The sequence below is a fragment of the Betta splendens genome, chromosome 12 (assembly GCF_900634795.4).
Source record: "Betta splendens chromosome 12, fBetSpl5.4, whole genome shotgun sequence".
In the NCBI taxonomy this organism is placed as follows: Eukaryota; Metazoa; Chordata; class Actinopteri; order Anabantiformes; family Osphronemidae; genus Betta; species Betta splendens.
This window is the reverse complement of record NC_040892.2, coordinates 3,452,501-3,469,174: the sequence shown is the minus strand read 5'-3', so window position 1 is coordinate 3,469,174 and position 16,674 is coordinate 3,452,501. Positions and strand designations below refer to the sequence as shown.

The 16,674-nt window shown below is 43.3% G+C and overlaps 3 protein-coding genes across 5 annotated transcripts in view; all 3 read right to left on the bottom strand.

Moving 5' to 3' along the window:
- Window positions 1–127: 127 nt before the first annotated feature.
- Window positions 128–12,432, bottom strand: LOC114866400 (calcium/calmodulin-dependent protein kinase kinase 2). 2 transcript variants are annotated; one of them, XM_029168104.3, is made up of 18 exons: window positions 11,869–12,432; window positions 8,908–9,209; window positions 8,413–8,754; window positions 7,585–7,632; window positions 6,619–6,672; window positions 5,849–5,900; window positions 5,539–5,672; window positions 5,357–5,393; window positions 5,158–5,179; window positions 4,984–5,072; window positions 4,407–4,606; window positions 4,262–4,315; window positions 4,107–4,180; window positions 3,935–4,022; window positions 3,695–3,826; window positions 3,443–3,546; window positions 3,187–3,240; window positions 128–2,426 (listed from the first exon to the last, which is right to left on the bottom strand). In XM_029168104.3, the coding sequence occupies exons 2-18, from the start codon at window positions 9,142–9,144 to the stop codon at window positions 2,354–2,356; spliced, it is 1,794 nt and encodes a 597-aa protein (XP_029023937.1). In that variant the 5' UTR covers window positions 9,145–9,209; window positions 11,869–12,432; the 3' UTR covers window positions 128–2,353. The 2 variants fall into 2 exon arrangements, with proteins under 2 accessions (XP_029023937.1, XP_029023938.1); XM_029168105.3 differs by lacking the exon at window positions 3,187–3,240.
- A 151-nt stretch (window positions 12,433–12,583) lies between these two features.
- Window positions 12,584–14,395, bottom strand: snrpd3l (small nuclear ribonucleoprotein D3 polypeptide, like). The gene is made up of 4 exons (XM_029168107.3): window positions 14,237–14,395; window positions 13,526–13,665; window positions 13,060–13,252; window positions 12,584–12,797 (listed from the first exon to the last, which is right to left on the bottom strand). Exons 2-4 carry the CDS (start codon window positions 13,649–13,651, stop codon window positions 12,733–12,735), a joined length of 384 nt encoding a protein of 127 aa, XP_029023940.1. The 5' UTR covers window positions 13,652–13,665; window positions 14,237–14,395; the 3' UTR covers window positions 12,584–12,732.
- A 619-nt stretch (window positions 14,396–15,014) lies between these two features.
- Window positions 15,015–16,674, bottom strand: part of adora2ab (adenosine A2a receptor b) — a 5,262-nt gene continuing 3,602 nt past the window's right edge. For both annotated transcript variants that reach the window (XM_029168106.3, XM_055513195.1), the window contains one exon: window positions 15,015–16,674. This exon is cut by the window's right edge and continues 119 nt beyond it. In XM_029168106.3, the coding sequence (XP_029023939.1) occupies window positions 15,856–16,674 (819 nt within the window). In that variant the 3' untranslated portion in view covers window positions 15,015–15,855.

The window sequence follows — 16,674 nt, the reverse complement described above, 5'->3', positions numbered from 1 at the left end:
AGGATCACAATGTAAAATCGAGACCTACCGACAAGGTGGGGAATATTGCAGTAAAGAGCACCAACTAGTGGCCTCCTCTGGAACTGCAAGCACAAGCACTAAAGACATTCAAGCTGAAGACATCAAAGAAAGGCAATAAAGTTTTATTCAAATAATGAACAACATACATTATGTATAGAATAATTTATTTTAAATGTCCCACCTTGTTTTCAAGGACCTTTCATGCTTTGACGATACAGCAATGCGTGTTGGCATGCATTTAGGGGAAAAGAGCCCCCGAAGCTCCTAATAAGAATGCAAAACGTGAACAGTAAAGGTTAATCACGTAGTCTGGTCCCTCTGATAAGAAAGGGCAAAAAGACCGTATTAAAACAACCTACAAGTTTAAATATATGTATAAAATATTTATCATACAGCTTTTTTGTGGCTTGCACTGTCACCCTGCAGTCAAGCTATCCTTCCGTTCACTTCTGTTAGGAGGGCAAAAATATATATATATATATCGGACCAAAGGAAAGATTATCTATTATTTCACTCCCAAGAGTCAGTTTAGCAGAATGTGAAACACAAACTGAGGCATTTGTGCGAGTAATCAAAGTAAAATCTGACACCAGGGTAAATAAACATGAATTCAATGCCCTCCTCATCAACAGCGTGCACGCTGACAGAGCGAACCATTGCACCATACAGAGAAAAGACGTAATCATAATGCATAGTACCAGTCTTAAAAACAGACATAGAGTACACACAGTTCAGAGTGACATGCAAGTAAAAAAACAAAACAATCCAAAGTCCCTTTTTGTACATTCAACACTTAAGTGCTGAAGTCATTAGTGTGTGGAAGCATTAAGGTTATAATCAATACTGGGTAAGTATTCTGTGGTCACTAGAGACACTATGTGTCTATCTATACTTGCACTAATACATGAGAAAATGCTAATGTGCTGCTTTGGGTTCAGCTAAAACAACTGAAGGTATTTATAGTTAATTAGAAACGTTTGCAGCCTTTCCATCTAAAGATAAGTAATGTTTTTATGTTCAACACCTCTGCAGCTATGTCATGCATAGAGTTGTACAAAGAGTCTGCAGCTGCACTATTTATCCTCAACCTCTCAGCAGGAGGAAGCTCTGCTAGTTCAATAAAGAACAGATAGATTAAAGGTTTCTTCATCGTCGCATTAAACTACACTTACAAAAGTATACAGAAGTGGTTTTCTTTTGGTGTTGTTTGTGTGTGTGTGTGTGTATGTGTGTGTGTGTGTGTGCGGTTTCAAAATAACACCACAAAACATCTTGCAAAACATAAATGTGTAAGAACATTCACAATTTTTAACATGAATCTGTTTTCAGTGTGAGTGTGCATTCACTCAGAAGTGAAACAAATTCACGGTGCGAGGTTTGTTGCTCGGTATCACAACGCACGACTGTTGGTCCCAACAATCGACGAAAACTGATTCACAGTTTAAACAATACAAAAACATATTTTAATCTCTTATTATTATGCACCAAAACACAGCTTTCCTCGTGTTTCTGGTAGAAAGCAACCTAATTAAATGAACTCAATCGTTAGCTTAGAAAAAAGGAAAACAGCTATTATTCTCTGCAGCAATAATATATCTGATGCTCATTACATCATGTCTTCAAAGCGTTGCATTGATTGTAAATGGGAGACTTAATAAAGAGCTTATAATACGACCAAAAATAAAAGGACCTACAGTGCTTGCATTGGGAAGGTAAACACATGCATTCAGTGAAGTAAACATTTTGTTTTCATTTTGGGAAAACTGTACATAAGCCTCACTCTCAAATATGTTACAAAACTGGGCACCGCTGCTCTGAGGCAGCGTGAACCAGACAATCATTGTAGAGGAACCTGCTCTGCGCCGGTGAAGACGACCATCGCATACCATTAAACCGTTGCCGTCCCCTGCTCATATGCCCTGTGTACCTGAAGGTATCGTCAGTTAAAGACAAGGAGAAACACAAATACGACAGAACACAAAACTGTACAGTTGAAGCCTGAGACGAAGCATGCTAGGACTATAAACGCATGCAGGAGAAGAAGAGGACAGTGGGTTCAACCAATAAAAGCTGCAGATTCAAGGTTCCCTCATTACAGCAGCGAGTCCCACAACCACCAGCTAAGCCGCACGAGAGAGGAAACCGGAGCTGAGGCTTAGCAAGTGGCTGTCAAAGTGCCTTCGAAGCCTCGCTGCGACCCGTTCTCTGCACACGCCACACTCGTCCACCTCCCGGGAGACGCGCGTGGGTGTAGGCTGCCAGTCGAAAACGGCCAGTAAAGGGGTGTTTGTGCTGTGTGGTCGCAGGCAGGCAGATGCTGGCATGCATAATATCAGGAAAGAGCCTCTTCCTCCCCCACGTAGGGCAGGTCCACGCTCCTCATGCCGTCGCCACTCTCCTGTTTCCTGAGAAACACAGCATTATTTACAGCGTTAAAACGGGGCCCGCTGCCAGTCTTATATTCCTGAGCAGAGAAATAAAGAGGCTATTGTTAAACTCTGTTCAGGAACTAAAACCAACAATTTAATTGTTGTGTAACGCAAAGCAGCAGGCGCTGAGGAGTCGTGGCAAGCTGCCGGGCAAAGATTATTTATACAGCACCTACTGTATAATAAACAACATAACAATCAGTGGCTACAAGGGAACAAGATTATACAGTTTTCATATTTTGTCAAGAGGCACAAAGTCATTGATTTACAGGATAAGAGTGGACATTATTTCATGCAGGGGCAGAAAAACAACGTATCAACATAAACTGATCATCTGGGCTTATCTGCTTTTGCCAATACCTTAATACTAAAAGATAGATTTTATTACCCGTCTACCAGCTCTGGAAACATGGCTTCTTTCAGGGAAAGTAGCTCACATGAGCCTATATCTTAACAAGCGACTCAATCAAATGGGGTTTTCTACACTACAAAGCGCATGCTTTGCCAAAAGCACCGTCATACGGGACATGAAGCAAACAGGACACCTGGCAGACTCCAGACTGTGGAGCATACCACAACATTTCCAAAAATGGCTTGAACAAACTATTACAAACTGGATGCACAAGGGTTTTTGAGCACGGAAGCCATATTGGGAAAGCGAGCTACTTTAATCATGCAGGGACCCTAAGGAAAGTTTGCCTTACTTAACCAGGACTACAGCCCTGAGGTTATTTACCTTCTTTGGTTACAGTGAACGTAGCAGTATCTCATACTGCCTGCTCTGCCTTTGCTGCAGGGCAGGGGAGAAATTTGACAAACCACTTGAGAAACATGAACTGTCTACGCTGAAATCGTCACAACAGAAGAGAGACGCCAGCTCCAACAATGATTATGACAGCGACAGCTTCCTGCGACAAGCACAGCTCTGTCGCTTCTAATATAACATTATGAATAACTTTGGCAGGTTAGACGCCATGATGAACCATCCTTACGTGAGCGTCTGTCCCGGAGCACTCAAAGTGCTGCGTTCCTCTCTGCGGCCCCAGTCGAAGGGGTTTCCGAAGGAACGCTTCCTCAGCATGGTTCTAACCAGGATCTGAACAGACAGTGGATAAACGCACAAATCACAAAAAAGAAAAATGATATTCTACACACAAACATATTAGTATTCACCGTAATAACAAATCAGACTTGTGCCTGATCTCATTGCTGAGACGTTCTCGTGAAGCAAAGCAAGGGCTCACCACTGTCGCCAGGCTGGGGATGTGTTTAACTGAATTCTCCACCTCCTCCTCCGTCACCTCAATTAGCATACAACAGTTGTCGTCCTCTGGAGGGAGGGGCTCAGCACCGTGTCTCGTCACCCACGGGTGCACCTGGATACCCACGAAAGCAGAACAAAGAAGCCCAAAGACAGTGAAATCAATTTCTGAATGTCAAACCTGCCAAATACTAAAGACCAACAGCTCAGCTCAAAGAGCTACCTTGATCTGTGGGACTGATATCCTGGTCTCTGGATTCTTGTCCAACATTTTTAGCAATAAATCTTTAAGATCGTCTGATATGTCGGCACTGTGGAAAAGCAAAGGCGCTTAGCATCGAATGATTCCAGTTCAAATGAATGGCTGGCGTTTTGAAGGGAGAGGGAGAACTGACTGTTCAGGTATGTCCACAGGCTGCGTCTTGATCTTCTGATGAAGACTGAGGATGCGCTCATCCATGAACGGACACTGAATGAAAGAGAAGCAGCGGCGTCTATCAGCTGATTGTCACTGGGCATTGTCACTCCTGCTGCGTGAGCGCAGACTCACCACTCCAAATACGAAGCAGTACAGCGTGACTCCCATGGCCCAGACATCCAAAGCCTTCATGGAGAATAAACATGTCGTTACTGTACGTCAGGTTCAGAACTGGTTCATTTGGTGAACAGCAGTCGCCACCGAGCTGACTTCTTACCTTTCCAGAGAAGTTCTTTCTGGTCTCAGACAGTGCTTCAGGGGCGAGGAACGCAGGTGTTCCCACTGTGCTCGTTAGCAGGGCATCCGCTCCTTCAAACTGGTTGCTGACGCCAAAGTCTGCTATTTTGATGTGTCCATCCTCTCCCACCAACAGGTTAGAGGGTTTGACATCTCTGTGGATGATCCTCTGGTAATGTACTTGGACACAAAGAATAGGATTCATAAGTATATATACACAGACATTAGCTTCATGATATAAGGGTCAGGGAGGACATTAGATAATTATCACATATGTAACAGTACAACTTATTATGGAATAAGAAATTCCTCTATAAACCAAAATGAAAGAAAACAACAACTGTTTAGCATGAGACTTAATATGGTCGGAAATTCTTAGACTACCTCATGATGCTGTTTGATATTATGCCAAGAGTGCACCAAGCTGTTATCAAAGTGAATGCTAGATTGAAGAATCTAAATTTTAAATGATTTAGGCGCATAAAATTAAACCTTCCGACATTATGCATCTCTGTCAGTGGCCGAGTGGAAGAGCAACACCGAGTGGAAGGACTCACAATATTCAATTCCCCTGAGCAGATCCTGGAAGTAGAAACGTGCCTGGTCTTCGCTGAAAGGTTTGTCTGCTGGAACCTCCATCACCGCCCTGAACACATAAGCAGATAATGAGCTGAACAGTATTAGCAGTCAGAGCTAAAGGGATGGAGCTCAATCATTACAGCTTAGCTTACCCTTTCTTAACCAGCTCAAACACTGCAACAGAAACAAAGATGGGGTCAGTGATGGAAGCTTTTCATACACAAACTATACATCAATACGATTCAAACATTTGACCTTGTTTTCAGAGTGGCTTTGTGCGTGACAGCGTGAGAGCGTGAAGTGTGTGTGCTTGTGTTATTGCTGAGGGCTGACAGCCTGGCCACAACATACCCATGTACAGATGGTCCTCGCTGGGGTCATCCAAAACCTGGCACCAAATCACACAATGGAAAAATGAACACACCTTCACTCTGCAATATTTGATGCGCACACAACTATAACAAGATGATGCTTTTATCTGACAACACAATTTGTAATTCTGTGCAGAATACCAATGATCTGTTTACAATCACCTCTACTAGTTTCACCACATTAGGATGGTCCAGCTTTTTAAGTATGGCAATCTCTTGATAGACTCTCTCTAGGGGTCCTTTAGGCTGAGGAGGACCCTCGGGGGCTGTCTTGGCTCCACGAGGAGGGGGCCTCCCTGAAAAGGGGGAGAAATGAATGAGAGTAAGGAAAAAAAACTGTAAAAGTGCTAAAAGTGCTTGTGATGAGCGAAGACAGTGTGGGTTTTAGTTATGACATGCAGTGCTCATGGACTGGAGCATTATCAGAGACAGGACTGGCTCTGCTGTGTTGACCATCTGGCTCTAGACTTACGTGGGAAACCTGCCTGCCGCATCAGCCTCTTCTTGGACAGAACTTTCATCGCCTACAGGAGAGAGAGCGAGATTGAGCTGGATGGATAACCAAAAAAAAGATAGATAAAAAGGTGCAAAGGGAGATAAAGCTGAGTGATATGATTCTTATCTGAAACACCTAATCACATTGATTTAACCAGCTCTTGCTCCTAATGCTGTAAAATAACAGCTTTTTGGACAAATGTATTGCTTCCACAATGCTTCGTCTGGGAAAGTTGTTATTTTACTCTATAATTGAAAAAAAACAAACTATTCTTCTTTGCAGCCTATCAACATATTAACAAAATGCACAACAGCTGCATGTTCAATGCTTCCATGTTTGAGAGGAAATGAAAGTTTCTAATAGCTTCATATCTCCAGTTATTGCTGCAATGATATAATCACTGAATGTGACATGTGGGCTTTGTCACTTGGGAGGAATATTAACATAATCCCTGTGTCATTGTCTGTCAATATCATGCAGTTTATTGGGAACGGCAGCAATAACCATGCACAGAAAACACAGGAAGGAACAATTAACTGAAGGCATTTTCAAATGGGTAGATATCACATGAAACCACCCTGGCAAATGTAGCAAGGGTGTTTGATTGGTGTGGACTGTGTGTGTGTGTGTGTGTGTGTGTGTGTGTAAGAGAGACAAGTGACGAGGGAGATGTGAGAGAAACAGAAATAGTGTTAATAGTTGGAACAAAAATCGCCTCTGTATTTGGTGGGTGTGTAAAAACTCACATAGTACGTGTTGTCGTCCTCATTATAAGCCAGTTTGACAACACCATATGAGCCCTGGTCGGAGAAACAGGGAGAGAGGGGGGAAGCCAATACAGTGAGATTGAGCAGCTGTCAGTTGTTCATGTGAAAAAACACTCACACTACGTGCAAAGCAAATGTTCTGAATGCATACATATACACAGTGGAAGAAATGCACACACACAGAGACACAATGGAAGGGTGTGGGCTGAAAGAGTACCAGCTGCTTCAAAGTGAGAACAGAGAAATTCAAATCGTCTCTCCCTCTCCCTTTCATTTTTTTCATTTCAGGCTAATTAAGGAAACTGGATCTGGTTTATGCTATCAAGCTCCCCTGCCCACACACAGGAAATTCTGGATAAAAACTAGGCCCAATTAGTTGCCTGTGTGCACATTTTTGTGCACATAAACAGACAGAGAGGGGGAGAGAGGACAGATCAGTTCCTGCTGGGGGAGGAGATTGGAGAGGCAGCGGAGAGCTCATCCTACAGTCCCAGAGATGATCTGATAACAGGAGCCTCTCTGATAGTCCTGAAAGGCTCTAACTGTCTCATCTGAACACAGAACAACACATTAACAATTCTACCCATGCACAAATACACAGGCACGCGCGCACACACACACACGGTTCTTAAACCTGCAATCAAACACACACAAACACCCACCAGCTCATCTCATTCTCACACGCTCATATCCACCATAAGCCTCACACAACCCTTAGAGAGCGCTATTTATACCGGCCTCTCATCCATCTTCCAACTCTCCCATGGCCTGGTAGTTTACATAGACTTTGGGAAATGAGGACAGCCAGGAGAGAGAGGATATCAGAGACTGTTACTGCGTGTCCTTGATGATGTGCGCTACTTGACAGACATGTAGTAGGCGGACGGTGAAGGAAAAGGAAGAGTCGGTGAAAGGGAGCAATCAGTGAGTTGCCTCTGATGGTACCTTTCCGATCTCGTCTTTCAGCTTGTACTGGTTTAGCTGAACACAGTCCTTTAAGAGAGAGAGAGAGAGAGAGGAGAAAGAAGAAAATCCAACATTTTAAGTGCTTGTCAGCATCATTCTGCAATCACAGTCCCAGTGCAGTTCGTCCTCTACTACCGCAGGACTCATGCAGAGTAAAATCTCTACCTGGACAAATCCAGATTTGCAGAAAGCAACTCATCAAAAGCAAGCATGGATAAAGCCAAAATAAAGACAGGCACTTTACCGACGTTATGGCTATAATCCTATTTAAAGAAGCCTGGGCAAGTGGAAAGATTACACATAGAACTTCATATAAAAGTGAATATGCTGGTAAACCAGGTCTGTCTTAACAGCACGCTGTTGTTTACTTTGTGGTACTTGCTGGGTTATAATGCACGTCACATCTACACCTTTCTACATCTATGTTTGCTCGAGCTCACAGCTACTGTGCTGCCTACGGCTAATGCAGCTGTAAAGCCTTACCTTCACATCCTCAAAGCTCAGCCTTTACCAGTGAGCGGCTGCTTTCAAAACAAATGCAGTTCTGCTTACTCTCAGACACAGTAAGAGTAGTACTGACAGTTCAGGAGCTGTTACATGAACATTACTTTGGTAATTCCTGTGTGATGCTTCATACATAGAGATCTAACAGGAGGAAATTGGTCAAATTGTGCAGAGGCCATATTGACTGGATGAAAGCTTCAACTACCGTTATCAATACAGTCACAATATTGGTACTTAATGTTATCAGTATTGATTTTGCTCCTGACAGGCTGAGAATGCACTGCAAACAGCAACTTGACATACCTGCAGGTCTGTGATGGAAACACTGTGGGACTCGACAGTGGGCCGGCGAGGCAGGCGGGGGGAGGAATGGGGTGACGTAATGGGGGAATAGGGTAATGACGGGTAAATATAGCGCCCGTTGAGTCCCGGTGAGCTGCAGGGTGATGCTGCAGTTTGTGAACGCTCCTGCAGAGACAGTTTCCTGTCTGACAGGTTTAATCTCCCTCTTTGCTCCTGGCTTTCCGGTAGGAGGACCTCCGGCTGCCCGACGGTGTGGGAGAGCAGGTCACAGGATGGAGCCCGGAAAGTTGCTGCCATGGAGGAAGCTGGTTCAGGTGTGTCAGAGCTGTCCATGTCTTCTACCTGTGATGTAATACATCCATATGATTTTCATATATTCATATTGAACTTCAGTTAGTGTTTAACATTCCATGCAGAACGTTAATACATTTTTCCTGCTAGATGCTAGATGAATATCTGGGCTGCACACCATCACCGTGGTGTGTTCCACCTTACCTCCTCCTCCTCCCCAGCCTCTCTAGGTGGCATGCTGGGTTCATACTCCGTGACAACGATGAGGGACTCCATGGGATCCGGGGACGGCGTCACGGAGTGGGTGCTGAGAGACGACGGAGCACTACAGCTGCAAAGTAGATCAGGAAGAGGCTGCGCCGGCGGCACTGGAGGTCCATGACTGCCACGGGAAGCCGGCGGTTCAGCAGGGGGCCAAGGACTGGCATGACAGGGAAGCATGGTGCCTTCTCACGAAGCCTGACAACCACTGATCCATCACATGGGAACCATGGAGGGAGTCGAGCCTAAGACACAAGAGCAGGGTAAGAACACATCCCACCTACAAACAATAGTAGGAAGGTTGAGGATCCTCTTAATATTCCTATGCATTGAGTTCAAGTGGGAACAAGATTCATTCCCAACTTTGGACCAAAGTATCACATCAATGATAAAACACTGTCACAACAATTTCTCAACATAACAACTACAACATAGCCTCACATTTATAGTGATAGGCCAGAACTAATTTGCACAAATGCTTTATCCTATAAATATGTTGTATAGTTACAGTATCATACTGTCTGAATGTACAGGGACTTTCTTCCTGTTTCTGCAGGAACCGAAACTCTGGAGCCAGTAAAAATAAAAATGAAACAAGGAGGTAAGCGTCTCCTAGCAGTTAAACCCTGTGACAGGCTATGATCAAATTTACATGCACCTCTAACGTTTAATTACCCTCGCAAACAGCTGGAGCGCTGAGTGTCTGACTAATCAGCATAAGTCAAGTTGTGGGTGGGATGAAAGCATGCGTGCGTGTGTGTGTGTGTGAGACAATCAGAGCCGCAGCTTGCGAGCACTGAAACACAAGCAGATGCGGCTCCTGCCGTATGGAACACACCTGTGGCGTTTGTGGTTCTACCACGTTCAGTAAAGTGTTAATTAATATATGCAAAGTATCACAAAGTTCAAGTCTAAGTGGACAGATTTGATGCAGCTTCTGATGTCAGTTATGCAACATGTTACATGTTATCTGCATAACATCTAATCAAGGCCTTTTGCATAATTTGAGGAGCCATTTCCATCTGTAAGTCCACTCAGCTTATTACCTGCTCATTATCTGCGACAGGAACGGCAAGCAAAGCAAGCGATGGAGGCAAATAAAGAATCAGCGATCCTATAGTTTTGTCAGGGTTTTGATGGGATTGTGGCGCTGATGCTGTGTGGGAGATGAGTAAATCTCACAGATATGGAGAAACAAAGGGGTAGCGGGAGAGAAACAACACCGGGAGCGCTCCAGCCAAGTTCAGCATGAGGACTGTGTGGGAACCGACACCCACACCAGGTGGCCTCTCTACCTACATTGCCAGCCTATAAATAGCCATGTAAAGTAAGAAAAAAATCTGCTGAGCATTTAAAGCAGCACTCGTGTTAAGTGTAAGTGTTTTATAGCTCTACTTAGCCTGTGTCATACATCCTGTAAAAAGCTCCTAATAGGCAGCCTGACTTTTAACATGCAGGATCTCTGCCAAAAGAGTAGCACAAGGTGGTGTGATAAATGGATTTAACCTCAGTGGAGTACAGAAAATACAGAGACCTGACCCGAGATGAAGCTCGCATTGCACCGCAGTCAGCTTTTTATATCCACAGAAGAGAGGACACTTACCAAGCATGACCTACTTTGACGTTACACTAATTTTAAAGCAAACATCTGCACACGAGGTTCTTCTGCAGATTTTATATTAGTGACTGCATTTCTCAATAGTACTTACTACTTGAAGCTTTGGTGCTGAAAAGCAACCCGTGTCTAGCCAGTCAACATCTGCAGGACCATAAGAAGTCAACAAATTGAAAGTTTCCAAGAGTAAATATATTGTTAGACGCGCTTCACAGAGCTGCTGTGATCACCAACAACAAGAAGCAGTTAGGCCTGAGCTTTGTGAACAGATGCTGCCCGGCTCCAGATGCCACACACCACCTCTAATCATAACAAACGTCACGTGACCCGACATTCACTATCAGGGCAGGAGGGGAGGGGGGGAGAGGACTTATCAGAGGTAGTGGGGGGGTGGGGGGGTCAAAGCCATGTTCAGCATTAGTACCAACACAGACACAGTCCTGTTGACATACAAGTACAACACGGGGCCATCTGGAGCAAAGAAGGATCCCCAGCTTCATTAAAAGACCAACAAGGCAACCCTGTGAGTGATCTGCAGAGCCCTGAGGGATGAGCCCCAGGAAATAAAGGATGGAGAGAGGTCGCCCAACTCCACTGCACAAGCAGCTGATAGTAGTGTTTAATTAACACGAACTTAGATTTACCCCCCTCATCTCCAAACCGGCCACGAAAACACAGCTGATGCTCAGCTGCAACCGATTTGTTTACATCTACAAGCAGAGACATTAACCAGCCGATCATCAGTTTGAAGCTCTTGTTAGTTACGGATTCAACGGACGTCTAAATATATTTTGAAAACGATCAATCAATGTAGTAAAAAAGTTCACACTAAATAAAAATGCAGCTAACGTTGATTTTACCGTGACGCTTCGTTAATAAAGTTCCCTCCGTGTGTTTTAGTAAATAATAAACAAACCAAGCCAGTGAACGCCGACTTGCTTCGCACGGACATTAACATGAATTCCGTCCGTGTCAAACTGCGGGTGACATAACCGCGTTTAGCCGTCGCTGCAGCGGCGCTAACCCGCGCTGGTGCGGACCGCGGGCGTCGGCGCTAACCTCCGAGCGCTGGTTAGCGACGACGCCGCGCGTTTACGGGGGAGGCGAGTGCCGCCGTTAGCCCCGGAGTCGAGCGGCTCAGCTAACGCTAGCAGCTGTCGCGACTGCGAGGATACAGATGTTGGAGGGCAGGAGTCAAGGATGCTAATGCGACTGATTAACGTCCGCACCGAAGCTACGGAAGACGCCAAAAGCCCCACGCGCAGTTGCTGCGAGAATAAAAGCAGTACCTTAACGTATTTCTGGGCCTGCGACACAACTATGTGGATCTTTCTCCTTCTTCTGCCGCGGCGAGGAGCGTCTGGAGTCCGGGTGCTAGCTAGCACACTGATCAGTGGTGCTATGAGCCAATCCAGCTGAGGACAGAGGTCCCGTGCTTCACGCGGGGGAGTGTTAAAATGCGGCTGGCGTGGAAAACCCAGGTGTCCAACAATTCACTTAATGATCAGAATAATATTAATCCAGCTAATTAACGCCACGGTGCTTTTTAATCCACGACCTCAATAAAAAATATTTTAGCAGCCTCTCGGGCGTTTTAAGCGCTTCGTGGTCAGCTGGCTCCCCCCTGTGGTGGAACGGTGCTTACGTTCAGGATTTGTATTTCTGCCTACGACTTTATTACAAAGGAAATTCTAAATTTAAACTTGCTAAATGGCAGACATCTTACTTGCTTCATCATACAGTCGAACAACGAATATCCTAACGAATATTAGGTCATATTCCATAATTAGAGCAATAAAGACCAAACATATTTGGATTCGTTAATTATCCTGAATAAACTGCAGAACTGTCAATAACATAAGACACTTAAAAGTTAAGCGATGCATCCCTAATGCGACATCCAGCTGGGACAAATAGTATTCAACAGCCACATACATTCGGCCTTAAAAAGGAAGGAAAAAGAGGCAGCTCTGCTCAAGGACATCCAAAATCAGGCAACACTAATCAAATTAAGAAGTTTTTTTATTTTCATAAAAAAAGGAAGTCAAATCAGAATGAACTGCAATACTCAAGACCCCCCTCTGAAAAAAAACAACACTATACAACAATAAAAAAGAAAAAAAAAAAAGAAAAGAAAAGCACAAATGGTGCAGTTATCGCCTCTTCTGGAAGATGTTGCCTCTTCCTATTCCACCACGGCCCCGGCCTCTTGCTGCCACTATAGAAAAACACATTTTAGGAAAAACATTATGATTTGAGTTAGGAAAGGTTAGTCTGATGAAGTCAATATTTATACAAACGTTATAGCAAAATACTTCCATCAACATTATTTGAATAAATACAATGCACACTTCATTATATAAACAGACTAATTTCATACTGCATTCGTGTATATAAATGGCATGGACATGTTAAAGTTAACAAAAGAAAACGTAAACATGGGAACAATCTGTAGAGATAATAGTTCACTTCAAACTCACCTTGTGCTTTCAGAATAGCTGCCTTGCCCCTTCCTGCACCAGATCCTTGGTTCTTATTCTTCATACTCTTTAACATAGGAGCATTCTTTAACATGTCAGGTAGGATCAGGAAGCGAATCTTGCTGCCGCGGATGTAGACCTGCTCTAGCTGTGCCACTCGGCCATCGCGATAAGTCACTGTGATATTGGACATCTGTAATGGCACAATAATGTCAGATTAAACAGTGCATTAACTCAATTTAAAAATGAAGTAATTACTTCACTAAATCTGATGACCTCATGCTCAACATTACCGTTAGGCAGACATACATAATTGTCTATCACAGCTGAGAGAACACTGATGAAAAGTGTTTATATACAGTGAAAACCCCAGCCAGCCACTGACTACAATTCTTAAAATGTCTTAAACAGTCAAATCTGAAGGAAAGCCAGGCTGTAAGTGACAAACTATAACAGGAAATCTGACCTGGCAATTCATGTTGTCCTCAGCCTCGATCAGCTTGCCCCTGTACACCTCTCCGGTGTTTGTCTCGCAGGTCACAATGTGTCCCTCAGCCTCATGCAGCACTTTGATTGGTACACCGATGGACATTTTCGGGCTTTTTTCTGAAAAGCAACATGTTTCGTAAGAAATGCAGTGTTTCAAGAGCCATCAATACCAAAGGCTAATTTTTAATCAGTTGTATCTTAAAATATTTGCATTTACAAACGCTACTTCTATACAGTGTTAGTTATAGATCAGGGTATCTAGTAGGACTATACGTTTACCAATTACAACACGAAAACAATGATTATCCGCACAGACAACTAAAGGAATTATGTATAGACTCACTAAATGCGAATGAGATCAACTAGCTTACTAACACTAGCAAAGTTAGCTTCTCGGGTGGCTAACGACGTTATTTTTGAAGTAATCCAACGCTAACCAGCAACAGTAAATAGCCGCAAACTATATACACTGCAGTAAACAGTTACAGGACATAAAACAGTGCCTAAAGTGAGGTAATTCTATATTTGAATTTATTAATTGCTGGAGGGAAAACTTTGAGTTAAGCAAATAGACGAAGCTATGTAAGCTAACGCTGAATGAATAACCAGTATGGGTGATATTACTATACATAATTATTGCGCAAAGTAAAAGACAATGCTACTTAACACAATATGTTAAGATATTTACCTGAACGTGATCGGTAAAAGTAATTTCTTTGTTATTGGCGATTCTTATAAATGGAGCAGCAACGTGCGCTTGTCGCTTTCGCGTAGCTTTTTGAGCCCTTTTCCGTCTACCCACAATTCCACGGTGCATTACTTAAGTTCTTCCTGTGGCGCCCAGTGGTGCATTGTGGGTATTGTAATTTTTTAGCAAAGGTCAATATTTTGAAATCGTTATTTGAAATAAATGAATTATTTATTGATACATTAAAAATATAAATGTAAATCGAATCATTTTAGTGTTTTGAAATGTCTTAGCGTTTATTGTCAGACAAATTACATTGTGCTAACTTAGACCTTTCTCAACTGAATAATGAGAATAACACATTTTCACATAAGGTGTTTAATAGCCAGGTGAAACTTAAGTCTGCAAACTGCATGCAGTCTCTCCACTGTATATTACACAGTAGAGGTTTATGCTAAAAGTTTTCAAAACACAAAAACATTTGCATTTTTCCACAAACCTTTACAAGCGCAAATGTCACATTTTCCACACAGTAGTTTACATATGATTATACAGCCCATTGGTTTGTTTTCCTTTAGGATATCAGACCACTGTGGACCCGCTGAGTTCCGTCTTGTATTTCCAAAACAAATTATGGTACCTCTGAGGTAGAATAAAAACTAGTTCTAGTTTATTTGTTTGTTTGTTTGCTTGGTGTCTATACATGATTTGAGAATGAATCACCACTTTATGACTCTTATCTCAATCATAAACCTTGAATACATAAAAAAGCACAAGCTTAAAAATAAATGTCTTTATTCACTTAAATACCATTGTACATGGCCACAATAAAGTAAATAACACAGATGCACAATAAAGGATAATTTAACAAACAGTATAACTGTTACATGTTCTGTAAGTTGAATACTGAAAACATGCCTGGGATTGTTTTAAGGCACATAAATGCTTTCTTAATGTAGATGTTTTCCCAGAATTTCCTAGAGTTTTTTTTCCTGGGGTTTTTTAATGAGGGAAGAAAAGGCATAATGGCACAATAAAATGTTCATCAAATGAACCTTCATTTGATTTCCACTGCATTAGGCTCATTGACTGGCGTCAGCAGGCAGGCTGCTCTGTAAACACCTCTAACTGAGCAGTCTGTGGTCAGGTGCATGTATGTTTGTGTATGTGTGGGCCAGTTTGATGTTATCGCTGCCTGGAAGCCTAGATCTGAAAGTATACATTACAGGTATATGGACTGATATAGACCAAACAACCTCTATATTTTGGATTGTTGGTAACTGACCTGGATACATCATTTAGTTGGACTTAGATATTGTGGCCATTGTGGCAAAAAACAATAATTAAGATTAAAAACTAGCATTTAAAATATACAGTTTTGGAAACCATTGTTTAGTGCTGTAAGATTTAAATCTAATGTGAAAATCTGGAGCCTAAAATGTATGTGTATGCATTCAAACTCTGGTATATGCTTGTGATCCAGCTCACTTACTGTACTTTATGAGAATAATAAAGCACAACTGCGGTCATGCTGCTGACTTGTCTTTTAATCCATACTTCATTCTATTACAAAGTGTTTACACGTATATTTTACGATGATATAAATATTTTTTAAACACCTATGAATCCTTCTCGTGACGCGTCTGTGTGTTCTGTGGAGCGGAAACAGCATGAACATTTGCATAGGTAATACAGCTCTCACTGTCCTTCACCAACGAAACGTCATTCGTGGCCCACATGTGTGACGCCAGTCCGTCCTGAAGAACAAGTCCCATGATGCATTTCTGCTGCTGCATTGCTGAAACAGTACTATTCTGTGTTTGATGTTCGTTGGGCATGTTGCTACTTGGTGCATCGTTGAACTTGGAGGTCCACTGGCCACAGGTCTCATGAGTTGCCTTTGGTGTAGTCGGGGTAAAAGCAGAGTCCAATATGTAACTATTCACCACCGTTACACACGATGACACGTTTTTACTGCAATCGGAGGAGCCCAGAGTGCTGTTGCTCACAACAGCCCTGTTATTCCCGACTCCGAACCCTTGTGCGTCTCTCTTCCCCAGGATGTGCTGGTACAGGATTCTTCGAAAAGTCAGTCTGAATTCCCGGATGCGGTACGCGTAGATTAAGGGATTGACTACAGAGTTAGCATGGGAGAGGATGATGGCAACGTTCATCACCCAGACATGTGGGCGTCCACAGTCCTCACACAGGTTGTTGAAACAGTTGATGATGTGCAGTGGAAACCAGCAGACGACGAACAAGCCCACAATGATGGCTAACGATTTGGCAGCGTGCACCTCCTTCTGCAGGGTGGACCGACTCGAGCTGGGCGACGCGGCCGCTGCCCCGGGGGAGGGGGTGTGGGCGACCTTGAGCCGGAGCTGGCGCCGCGCGGCCATGAAGATGTGGACGTAGATGATCAGCATGACGAGCAGAGG

Excerpts from the sequence above, each read along its gene's own strand:
- LOC114866400 (XM_029168104.3), bottom strand. The coding sequence starts at position 9,144 with ATGCTTCCCTGTCATGCCAGTCCTTGGCCCCCTGCTGAACCGCCGGCT. Across the intron at positions 5,394-5,538 it reads ATGTGGTGAAACTAGTAGAG|GTTTTGGATGACCCCAGCGA; the intron begins GTGATTGTAAAC and ends ATTTGGTGCCAG. Across the intron at positions 3,827-3,934 it reads TATCAGTCCCACAGATCAAG|GTGCACCCGTGGGTGACGAG; the intron begins GTAGCTCTTTGA and ends GTGGGTATCCAG.
- snrpd3l (XM_029168107.3), bottom strand. The coding sequence starts at position 13,651 with ATGTCCATCGGTGTACCAATCAAAGTGCTGCATGAGGCTGAGGGACAC. Across the intron at positions 13,253-13,525 it reads AGGACAACATGAATTGCCAG|ATGTCCAATATCACAGTGAC; the intron begins GTCAGATTTCCT and ends GTGCCATTACAG. Across the intron at positions 12,798-13,059 it reads AGCTATTCTGAAAGCACAAG|TGGCAGCAAGAGGCCGGGGC; the intron begins GTGAGTTTGAAG and ends GTTTTTCTATAG.